Source organism: Myotis yumanensis, unplaced genomic scaffold (assembly GCF_028538775.1).
Source record: "Myotis yumanensis isolate MYYU_CA2020_CCGP unplaced genomic scaffold, mMyoYum1.0.hap1 SCAF_1, whole genome shotgun sequence".
Classification (NCBI taxonomy): domain Eukaryota; kingdom Metazoa; phylum Chordata; class Mammalia; order Chiroptera; family Vespertilionidae; genus Myotis; species Myotis yumanensis.
The window spans coordinates 217,244,034-217,256,273 of record NW_027223752.1 but is presented as its reverse complement, the minus strand read 5'-3'; the positions used below and the strand labels follow the sequence as shown (position 1 = coordinate 217,256,273).

The window sequence follows — 12,240 nt, the reverse complement described above, 5'->3', positions numbered from 1 at the left end:
TGCTTCATTCTGGAAGCCATTGAGATAAATTTTCACTCTAAAGACGAGGAAATTGAGGTGCAGAAAGAAGATAAGTGATTGGCCCTGAATCGTGGCAATCAGTGCCCAGGGAGAGATTTTCCATATACCAAGAATAATTGAGGATATAATTTTTAACCCTCAAGATTACCAAGTTAAATCTTAGCATTAGATCAAATCCAGAGAGAGAGAGCCTTAAAGTTTGGGTGCAACGTGTATGGACACACTTGGCAGAGATAAAGAACTCGATTTGTTTAAGCAGTGCAGACACGTTTCCCAACCCTCATTGCGCATCTTACGAGCAATAGTTCAATTGTGTTTTCTAGAGAGAGGAAGCTGCGTTTGGCCTGGAACCGTTCTGTGTCATGGTTTGCGTCCTTCACGCTTGCATTTGGGCCGTTTCCCATTTGTCCCACAAGTTAGCATTTTGTCTCTGACAAGCAGGCATGTAAAGGGCTTTTATTTCCTTATGGATTGTGGTGGCTTCCACATGGCATTATAATCAGATGTGCTTACATATTGAACTGTTTTCCTGCTGCTGGGGTTTAGAGCTTTGTAAATCCCACAGGTTTCCTGGGATCCGTCTGATCTGCTGTCTGTCTGCCTCCAGGAGCCCTCTGTGTGTGACAAGGAGGCCTCGCCCGCGTCTGAGAGCAGAACCAGGCTCCTGGGCTCCTCAGACGACCTGCTGTCCGGTGACACGGAGAGCCCTCCCACGGAAGAGCCTGCCCTGCTCTCCCCCCAGCAGGGCTACCGACGGCGGGCGAACACCCTGAGTCACTTCCCTGTGGAGAGCCAGGAGCCTCCGGAACCCGCCCAGGGCTCCCCGGGGGGCTCGCAGAGGAAACTTATGAGGTACCACTCAGTGAGCACAGAGACGCCTCATGAACGAAAGTAAGATTTGTTTAAAATGTGAATCTGTTGTGTAGCATAGCTGGGCCATACCTGTTCCTAAGCAGGTATGTGCGTCCCTGGTATGTTTATTGGGTCAGAGAGAACCCCGAGTCAGGTTTACTCTTGGCTTAAAGAGATAAACTTGAAGCAATGGCACACTCCCCCTGTTCCCCCCGCTCCCGCCCCCGTGGGCAACGTAGATGAAGCGATACTTGTTACCAGTGTTGGTGAGAAGCGGGAGAAACGGAGCAGAAATGGCCCTTATGGTGTATAAGGGTCACTCCTCCAGAGGGGCCAGGTGGTTTGACCTTGGCACCTAGCTCGTGGCTTTGCGGAGAAGTGGGGAGTGGGCCAGCAGGGCGGGGTGCTCACCTGAACACCGGTGGGACCAAGATGGGTGGAGCCTGAGGGGCCATGGCGCCGCCTGTGCTGGCTGCAGAGGCGTGGGCCCCGGCCCCAGCTCTGTCCTGAACTGGCTGTGACCTGCCTAAATCTCTCTGTGACAAAATTGGAACAGATGTTTTCTAAAATCTCCGTGGGTGGGAGAATCCTAGAGTCTTGTAACAAGATTTGCTAATTCTAATAACTGGGTTCTAATGGGAGTTTCCTTGTCACAGACATGGGTAAGTAACTAGAGTAACAGAAGTCCTCCTGTTCCACCTGGGGTCCCTTGGCCATGCATTTGACTCTAAGTGTCAGAGACCAGAAGTGGACAGTTATCTTTAAAATTAACTGTAAAACACTTTTTACAACCCCTGGCCTCATAAACGCAAAGTAGGGCCACACCTGCCTACAACAGAAGCCACAGGACGTGTGTCAGTGCAGGTCATGCTCGGATCGTGCACAGTCCACCCGGGGGGCGGAGGGCAGGGGGCTGGGGGGTGAAATGTTCCCAGTGAAGAGGTGACGGCATTGACAGACCTGAAACAATGTAGCGGGGCCTCTCGGCCGCCACTGAAAGCAGTTCGGACAATTCTTTGGAATTTGCTGGATGACCAGGATCCCCAAGCAGCACACACTGCAGAAGCTAATATTTGATAATACCACATTTTAGAGACAACACGGTTGGAGGCCTTATGAGGTTCTTGTCGTGTGTCTTAAAGCTCTGCACTCACACTGGGGCCTTTTCTTTTACCTCTCCACTGGGTTGCCACACTCAATCCTGGCATTGTCAGTGCAAACGAAAACTTTCCTGTCTAGAGAGGCCTCGTTCTCTGGCTAATAAGCCTGGTGTTTCACACAAGGCAGAGGTGGGGGAATCAGTGTCCCTGACAGCGCATTCCCCTTCTCCCCTGGGAATGCAGCTTCCTAATGGGTCATGCCAGACATAGTGGCTGAGAGGCATGGGGGGAGGGGGAAATGTCCTCGCCTCCACCTCCTCTTCCCTCCCCTCGTCTCCCCCTCTCTCCCTACCTATTGCACGTTCCGCACCCTGTACGAACCCTTCTTATTTATGTCCAGGAAATGAGACATTGACATTCAAGGCAGGTTATTGTTCATTTTCAAGAGAGATGTATTTTTAAAACTCTGGAATTCGGTTTGCTTTTCTTCGCTTTTGTTTCAATTGAAATTTTTTTCCTGTCAGTTCCTAAAAAGGGGATAGAGGAAACAGTACCATTGGTTGTGGAGATATGTGGGAAATGATCAAGAATGACCTTTCACAATACTCTTTGTTTTACTAAAAACTACCTTTGCCAATGAGAGTCGGGATGCAGAAGCGAAGTGAGACACCGGCCTCTGGCCCCTCTGTCGTGCCCTCCTGGTCCCCCTCTGCCTCTAAACCCCAGTGCTTTCTCTCTACTTGCTATTTAGTGGGAATCATCCACCTGTTGGCGAGTCTAAAAGTTGCTCAGGTCCTTCAGTTCCTGCTCCTCCACCTCGTCTTAACCCCTCCGACTCCTCACCAAATTTTTTTAAGTCCTTAAAACATAACACGAGTGGAGAACAAAGTGGGAATGCCGTGCCTAAGAGGTGAGCGCACTCGCATGGCAAGTTCAGTGTTGTTTGTCTTCCTGGGAGGTTCGCACCGAGAGGATGTGCTGCATGGAGGGGATCCGGGCCACGAGTGTGTGAGTGTGTGTGGCTTTATTATTTTCATTATTTTCAGTCTATCATTCGAACTGACTTAATTTTACTATTGATTAATTTTCTCAAAATTAAATTTTCCCCTAAATTTTAATTTCCTCAAAAGGTCTTGATGGCAGGCCATTTGTATATACTTACTGTCACATTCCCCTGCCCCAATACACACACACACACACACACACACGCGCGTGCGCGCGCGTTAACAACACGTGTTTGACCTTAGACACTGCAGTTTGTACCACATGAGAAACGCCCTCATTAATTTTTTCAGTTTGAAAGAAAGAGTCATTTTGGAAGATGGACTGATTTTTTTGGTTGTTCTGATTTTCCGTTATTCTGGTAAGAGTGCTTATCAGGAGATCGGCACTCTTCACAAGTGTTTAAAGGGTCACACACCGAATTGTTAACCCCAGGCACCGTGTTGCATGGCAGCTCTCGGAGTTCATTCATCTCGCATAACTAAATGGACTGATGCTTTTAAATTAACTCATTGGTTCCATTCATTTAAAATGGAATTTTATTAACTGAAAAATTCAAGTTAAACCTCACTTGTAAACTATTTTTAATTTCCCACCTGGTTTACTTTCTCTTAGCATTAGAACTAAAGTGTTGCTTTAATTTTGAAGCTGGTGTTTTATACTTTGTATGTTTGTATTTCTTTATCCTAAACTCTTTTTCCAACCGAACTCTCAGCATCTCCTACCGCAATGCCCTGCGGAGAAAACTCCACTCTTCCTCCTCTGTGCCAAATTTCCTAAAATTTCTGGCTCCTGTAGATGAAAATAACACCTCTGACTTTATGAGCACAAAAAGGTAGGGCTTCCTTTAGCTGTTTCAAGCCTGGGTAGAGTGTTGAACTGTTAGACATACAGGGGTTTTCAGCTGTTCTTTCGCCATTTGAAAAGTCATTTTAGCTAAATCTTATTGTATCTTCTTTCTTATGCTTTTTTTCTTACTGAATGTCATTTTAAAAAATGTACTGTCAGCCTCTTCTAATTTTGACGAGGATTCGTTTATTAATATGCTGCTGTTTTCAGAAGATTAAAGAAGGCCTTACCCAGTTCTCTAAGTGACATTGGAGCTGTGGGTAGTGAGCGTGTGGCTGGGTGTCCGCTCTGTAGGTGCCCATGATTGCACAGTTGTGGGTATGTACACGGGGCGGCAAAAGTGGGTTTACAGTTGAGGGTGCACTAAACAGTTTATTTTGTATGATTATTAATGATTGTATTATTTTCCATACGAGCAAATGTAAGCCTACTTTTGCCCACCTCTGTATATGTACACACACTCAGGTGGAGATTATAAGGGCTTCCTTCCCCAAGTTGTCCTGCGAATAGGAAGCACGTTAATGACTCGATGTTATTTATGTATATTGATAAATGTACTGTGTTTTGTAGTTTTAAAAATATAAAAGTTAAGTCAGTAGTCATCAGCAAGTGACCGAGTAATTACTGCCTTGGCAGTAATTTATGTAATTTAACTTTTGTATTTTGTGTGGTGACCTGTGGAGACGAAGGCCTGTGCTGTGGAAATACTCCCACAGGCAGACCAGGGGGGAGTGTGGCCCTGGTGACAGCGCCCCCTGTAGGCAGTTCCTCTGCATAATGAAGTGGCGCCCAGAGAGGCCCAGCTGGAAGCTAAGGATTCCTGGAGGATATTTCTAAATCTCTTTACCATGGAGATGAATGAGGGGCATGTCCTCTCACTCTTCATGCAGAGCTTCCTGTAAGAAAGCGGCACGCAGGAGTGATGGCCCACTCTGCGCTGGACTAACTTCTGCAAGGATCTAATTATGTTTCCTTATGCAAAGATAGCTGATATTACAATGCGTTGTTGAAAAGACAAAAACGAAAGCTAAAATACCCGTTTCTAGCTCCTCGCCAGTCATAAATCAATTCTCTTGTAATTTTAGGGACTTGGATGCCAAAGCCCACCCTCTCGGCGACCCCAGCGGGACGCCTGTGAAGACGCGGAGACACTCGTGGAGGCAGCAGATATTCCTCCGCGTGGCGACCCCGCAGAAAGCGAGCGACTCGCCCAGCAGATACGAAGGTGAGGCCCGCCCTGAAGCTGCTAGATCCTGGCGCGGGTTCTGCCGGTAGCACAAGTGCGCCGGTGGGAGAAGAGCTGACACGGGGTTTCCAGGCAGAATCTCCCCTGGTTCTAAAGCTCCCCGGGTAAGGAGCTCAAATACAATGCTTGTCGCTATGTTCAGAGGTCCTCGCAGCAGCTGCCAACACCTCGGTGGCGCCTCTGCCCTGGACGGTGTGGTTCAGTGGGTAGAGCGTGGGCCCCTGGACTAAAGGCTTGAGGTTCGATTCCGTCAAGGGCAGTACCTCGGAGGTACTGCGAGGGGGGGTGTTGCTGGAGGGGGTCAGCGAAGCGAATGTTTTCAGCTCTTACCTCAGCCTTCCACATGGGGGCGCCGTTGAGCTCCCCTCTGCAGCCCCTTCCTGTGGTGGTGGCGGGTGGAGGGGCGTGCTGGATGTGGAGGGGTGTGGACAGAGTTGGGAGTGTGTGGGGAGGGACCGAGGGAAGCCCTGGAGGGGGAAGTGAACTGTGATTTGTGGCTGAAACAGCGGAACAGCAGTAGCACCTGGAGTTTTGATGTTTGAAAGTGGCGCCCAGCACAGCGTCGCTGGGGATTGAAGTGTGATGGATATGGCCGCAGCCCCGGTGTAGGCCACTCCACCACTCGGGTTCTTCATCTGCATCTGGATGTGTACCTGTCATGGCAGTGCGCTGACGATGCTTGGCTCTGCGGCCGGCCGGGAATGTACCAGCGCCAGGACGGCTGTGCGAGGCAGCGGCCCCATTCCGAAACAGACCTGAGTTTACAAACGCACTTTCCTAGACCGAGCCAGGTCCTGCCCCAGGTCCCCAGCCCTCGGTGCCCTGGTCTCTGCAGCCACACAGAGTGCAAATGCTGCCTTCTACTTCCCAGACTTCAGAAGGCGAGGGTCCTGGAGTAGCTGCTCCCTTTAGAGCTGCTCTAGGGACTCCTCTTGTCAAAGGCCTGTCCTCTGGGCACACTATCCCCGCTGTCCCCGTGGGACCTGCCCCAGCCCGCTCTGCAGTCTCCAGCCTCACAGAGAGCCTCTCCCCTACACCGATGGCCACTGTTCTCTCAGGCAGGGCCCTCCATAACCTCTCTCGCTCTAAGTCATTATCCCCCATTCTTTTTAAAAGTATATATTTTTATTTATGTATTTATTTATTTTCCTTAGCTGAGGGTGTTTTTTCCATTGCTTTTCAGAGAGAGTGGAAGGGAGGTATGGGGGAGAGAGAGAGAGAAACATTCATGTGAGAGAGACATCGATTGGTTGCCTCTCACATGTGCCCTGACAAGGGGTGGGGAGTGAACCCGCAACCCAGGTTCATGCCCTTGACCGGGAATCGAACCTGAGACCCTTCAGTGCCCAATCTGACACTCTAGTCACTGGTCCGCACCGGCCAGGCCTGTCTCCCATTCTTGACTCCTACAGTATGTTGTCCCTTTGGCCATGAACTCCTTGATAAAGTGGGCTGATTTCTAGCTGCACTTGACGAAGGGTTTGTAAAAAGCTTTTCCCCAAACAGTTGGTCCCGGTGAAGTGTTGCAGCGTTGGTTCGGCCAGTTCGTGATTCTGGTGACCGGTGTGTGTCAAAGCTGGGTAACCTTGACGAGCCGTGCCTTCTGTGTCCTTCAGTGATTGACGGAAGGGCCGAACACGACAGGGCCACGTGCAGCCACCGCTGCCGCCGTCCCTAGTCCGTAATCATCACCGATGCTTCATGCCCAGCCTCCTCAGCGACTGCCAGGAAGGGGTCCTGAGCCGGCCCGGGTGCATGAGGCCAGTCCTGATACATCGTCCACCTCTCCTCGACCAGGTCTCCTGCTGGGCCCCGCACTCTCGCCACACGTGCTGCTACTGCGCTGCTTCTCCCCGTGTGCCCATGACTAACTGCCTCACTCGCTTCAGATCATTGCTTAAAATCACCTTTTCAAAAACCTGCCTGGCCTCCCCGCCACACACACACACCAGACATTCCCGTCTCCTTGTCCTGAGTTTTCTCCCAGCACTGACCCCCTTGTAACAGACTCCAGCAGTTACTCATTATCTTCGACATCAGGTTCCTCCTGTCAGCACAGGTTTTATGACTTTTCAAGGAGGCCAGTAAATTGCTCAGATTCTTACACACTTAATATTGTTCATGGTGATTTCCTAACTCCCTCCTCATTCTCCTGTTTCTCTCTAGGCCAGTGGTCGGCAAACTGCGGCTCGCGAGCCACATGCGGCTCTTTGGCCCCTTGAGTGTGGCTCTTCCTAAGCCTTAGGAGTACCCTAATTAAGTTAATGACAATGTACCTACCTATATAGTTTAAGTTTAAAAAATTTGGCTCTCAAAAGAAATTTCAATCGTTGTACTGTTGATATTTGACTCTGTTGACTAATGAGTTTGCCAACCACTGCTCTAGGCACTTGTTCCTTCTGCTCTCTTATTGAAATTAAAATATGCTGTCTGAATGTTTTTATTATATTGTAGGTACTCTGTGTATGAGAGGGAGAGAGAGGAGAGAGAATAAACGAAGGCTAAGTGGGCATGATTATAATAATCACTTATTATGACCTCATTTGTGGAAGTGCTTTATATGAATTATTTCCTTTAATCCCAGTCAGCTTTATGGTGGTTGGCATTTTTATTACACCGTTGGCAGATGAAGGACCTGAGTGGTGGAGTGGCCTCCATCACTGTCCCCAAACCACAGGACGAGCGGGTGACAGAGGCAGGACTGTAGCTTGTGGGTCCACATCCGAGAGCTCACGCTCTGAACCGCACTCAGGCCGGTGCCCAGGGGTGGCCCTGCGTGTGTGTCCTGCGGTGGCCTCCTTCCCACCGGAGGTACCCCATGGCATCTGTGTCGGGCGTGTATGCTCAGTCTACCCACCGTCTCCCGTTGGCCCGGCACCCATACATTTCTGAGCATTTCAATGTGTGGACTTGGCTTCAGTCATGTTAGCATTGGGATTGGAGGATGAGTTCCTAATATCTATCTGTGAGTTTTCTTCTCCCAAATCAGGCACCTTCGCCCTCTGTCGCTGTTTGCTCCCCATGTTTAAGGCGAGGGGAAGCCAGCGTCTCCCACTGTGATTGGGACAGGCATGGACCCACACCAGGCATGTTGCCTTATCGGCTGGACCCATGGGCAGCCCGGGACGCAGTGGGTCCGGGTGGTCAGAGGGTCGCCACTTCTAACAGGCTCCCTGTGATGCTGTGCAGGCTGAGCAGCCAGGGCTGAGGACAAGTGGCCACGTATCTCCAGCCCAGACCTTCTCGTCCTGGCGTGACTCCTCTCTGCACCTCTCTGCCTCTGGGCTCACTCTGGATGAGCCAGGGAGCCACCACGTGTCACAGACGAGGGACTCAAATAAATCTGGGTCATAGTGACATTTTCGAGAAGATTTGTGCTGCCTGGAGAAGCAGTTAGTCTGGTTGGGAAAATACAGTGAAAACAACAACAAAACATCTGGTGACAGGGACACAGAAAAATCTGAGAATGTGCCCAGCGAAACCAAGCACTGGGGCTCTGCCTCTTTCCTGTTTATTTGGTGGCACCAAGGGCTCGGGGTGTGCGGTGTTTGTTTTCCAAGCTGTGGGTTCTGACTGAATTGTCAGGCCTGCAAAAAAAATGCTGCAAATCAACTTCTGACTAGATATTTGCTAGTAGAAACACTGCACAGTTGTGCCTCCTAGTATCATACAAAAGATAATTCTTTTTTGTTAAGAAATAAGTGGGATGGAGGGAGGTCCTTTTATTTACCTCTGTGTGCCAAGGAGCAATGTTAGTCCTAGTCCAATACCTTTCATTTCAGCACTGGCTGTTACATTGTGCATTTACAGATTTCACCAGCGATAGAAGTGTTCAGGCTTTACGTGTCTTGTTAAAAGAAAAAAGAAAAACCCATCTGATATAAGTGAGATTTATGGATTTGAAACCCATTGCATAAGCAAATAGTCGAGTGAAACTGAAGTTCTCAGGGTCTTTGTGTTGTGAGTAGAGCTGTGTCAATAAGCCTAATTTATGATAAGGCCAGGTCTGTTGGGTTAGATAGTAGATGTAAGTGGTCCTGGCAGAACTAGGGACCACAGCCTGAACCTGTAGGATGACTTTTATATTATCTGGAAATGCAGACACTGCTCTTTGACAGTGACTTGTGTCATGCATAGCCAAGCTTCCATGAGTTTATATGCCACTGGGAAATTTTAGTGGATGATATAAGCAGAATAGCACTGAGTAAAACTTTACTGGGAAATTGAAACCTCATAGTGACACCTTTTGTGTTGATCCAGGGTTCTCAACATCCACTGTGCACCGAAGTCAGGTGGTGGGTTTTTAAAATGCGGCTGCACCTGCCCTCGGGTTCTCTGCCTCGCTGAGTTATTTGGTTAGGAACAAGGCCTGGGCATGAATTCTTTCTTTTCTGTTTTTATATATATTGATTTTAGAGAGGAAGGGAGAGGGAAGGAGAGATAGAAACATCAATGATGAGAGAATCATTGATCAGCTGCCTCCTGCACGTCCCCTACTGGGGACTGAGCCCCGCAACCGGGGCATGTGCCCTGACCCGGAATCGAACTCTGACCTCCTGGTTCATAAGTTGATGCTCAACCACTGAGCAACACCGGCCGGGCATCTTTCTTTTCTTTTTAAACTCTCCGGAATGATTCTGATTGTTGCCTGACTGAGACCACTAGTTTAGACATCAGAGGGTGACTTGCGACACTGTCACCACTTGATGGCAGTGTTGCTCCCTGTATCTTGATGGCCCTGCTTCCTTTAAAATCCCAGAAAAGTGTCCTTTCTTTCTTTTTCCCCCCTCTGTTTTTGTTTTTGGTCTTATTTTTGTTGCAGTACGTCTCTTCCTCCCTCACTTGCAACTTAATTGAATGGAAAGCTACCTTCTAAATCGAGATGTTGTTTTTTTATTTTTTCTAGTGTTTTAGGGGATGGACAAAATAAGGGAGAAAAAAAAACATGGTCTGCTGTTGCCAGAAACACATGACTTTTTAAGATTGTTCTTAATTTATTTTCCATGTCACTGTGCTTTTCTGTGGTGGGTAAAGACCAGGTTCGAGATGGAATATTGCACGACAGGAATCGGGTTGTCTGTGGACTTCTGCAGTTGGAAGCTACCAGATTTCCCCCCTGTATTGTGCTTCTTCACACATCATTACAGATGTTGGGAAGCCACAGTAAATGGCAGGATTTCGCTTCAGTTTGCTATCCTTGTGCTTGGTAAAATTGTAAGTTAGCATTGAGTGAGCTTTCCTAGCTAACCATCAGTGTTTACAGTTAGTCTTTACCCTTGGCGCACTGGGTGGAGGTAAGGGTTGCCGGTGATCCAACATCTCAACCTCCAGTGCTTGGTGGGAAGAGCTGAGGGCTGAGGGCTTGGGCCCGGGAGGCCCTGGAGTCACAAGGGGTGTGAATCCTTGCTTCCAGCAGCCTACCTGGCAGGGGGCTCCTCCTCAGGACTGAGCTGACCCCAGAGCCTGTGCCTGTGCCCTGGCAGGGTTAAAGTTCAGAGTCAAAACCTGGAGGTTTCATGGAGGCATGAGGAGCCGTTGATGTAAGTAGTTTGAATAGTCTTGGGGGATAAAACCTGTAGACATTGGACATGAAGCACCCTCAAAACCAGGGCAGGACTTGGATGAGGCAAGCAGGCGCCCTGAGTACAGAATTTAAGGAGGTACTCACTTTCAGGGTCCTGCAAGCCCTGACCCTGCACTTACAGGGCCTGGAGAATGGTGCTTCCTTGAATATTGCATCCCCGTTGCCTGCTTGCCTCTGCCTGGCCTTCTTCACAGCTGTTCACCGCTGCCCTCAAGCCGACTTATGTGCCCCCACAGCTCCGCCAGGGATGCCAGGGGCCAGGGATGTTAGATTGGCTTTGAGGAGGGAGTCCTTGGAAGGAAGAGTTTGTTTTGTCTAGTTTAAAACACAGCTTTGTTTAGATAAAATTCACATCCTATACAATTTGCCCATTTAAATGTACATTTTTCTATATTCATAGGGTTGTGCAACCATCACCACAATCTAATTTTAAAACATTTTTGTCCCCCCAGAAACTCACAGATGTCACTTTCCATCCCCGCCCCCCTCCCCGGCCCCCCAAGCCCTAGGCAACCACTAATCTTTCTGCCTCTACAGAGTTGCCTATTCTGGACATTGCGTATAAAGCAGCAGTTCTCAACCTGTGGGTCGCAACCCCTTTGGGGGTCGAACGACCCTTTCACAGGGGTTGCCTAAGATCATCGGAAAACGCATATATAATTACATATTGTTTTTGTAATTAATCACTGTGCTTTAATTATGTTCAATTTGTAACAATGAAAATACATCCTGCATATCAGCTATTTACATTACACAGTAGCAAAATTACAGTTATGAAGTAGCAACGAAAATAATTTTATGGTTGGGGGTCACCACAACATGAGGAACTGTATTAAAGGGCCCCGGCATTAGGAAGGTTGAGAACCACTGGTGTAAAGGGATTCATGCAACGTGTGGGCCCCTCTGCATGTGCTCCCCTCACCTAGCGCCCTGTTCTCAAGGTTGATCCCGTAGGAGGTGTCAGTGCTTTGTTCCTTTCTGGGGTCGTATGATACTCCATTGTTTCTGTAGACCTTAAACACATCTTGCTGTTCTTTGACCCGCTGGTGGACATTGAGTGTTTCTCCCTGTCGGGGGTTATGAAGAGCGCCGCTACAAACATCCCCGCACACATATTAACACATTGCGGGCGGATCACGGCATCCTCGTGTTTTCATATCACACAGTGTTTTACATAAATGTTACAGGCACGCCTTAAAATTAAATACCCGTTGCATTTTGAAGTTATTTGTTACATGTTCTTACAACCTAATAGCTTTTTTTATATATATATATATTTTATTAATTTTTTTACAGAGAGGAAGGGAGAGAGATAGAGAGTTAGAAACATCGATGAGAGAGAAACATCGATCAGCTGCCTCCTGCACATCTCCTGCTGGGGATGTGCCCACAACCAAGGTACATGCCCTTGACCGGAATCGAACCTGGGACCCTTCAGTCCGCAGGCCGACACTCTATCCACTGAGCCAAACCGGTTTTGGCAGCTTTTTTTAAAATATATTTTTATTGATTTCAGAGAGGAAGGGAGGGAGAGATAGAAACATCAATGATGAGAGAGAATCATTGATCGGCTGCCTCCTGCACAC

At 48.6% G+C, this 12,240-nt stretch overlaps 1 protein-coding gene across 3 annotated transcripts in view; it reads left to right on the top strand.

Annotated features, from left to right (window-relative positions):
- TBC1D1 (TBC1 domain family member 1) overlaps positions 1 to 12,240 on the top strand; it is a 207,937-nt gene that overhangs the window by 134,540 nt on the left and 61,157 nt on the right. For 2 of the 3 annotated variants that reach the window (XM_070398004.1, XM_070398020.1), the window contains 4 exons: positions 629 to 912; positions 2,725 to 2,883; positions 3,691 to 3,810; positions 4,910 to 5,049. In XM_070398004.1, the coding sequence (XP_070254105.1) occupies positions 629 to 912; positions 2,725 to 2,883; positions 3,691 to 3,810; positions 4,910 to 5,049 (703 nt within the window). The remainder of the gene's footprint in view (positions 1 to 628; positions 913 to 2,724; positions 2,884 to 3,690; positions 3,811 to 4,909; positions 5,050 to 12,240) is intronic. The other variant, XM_070398012.1, reaches the window with a different exon arrangement.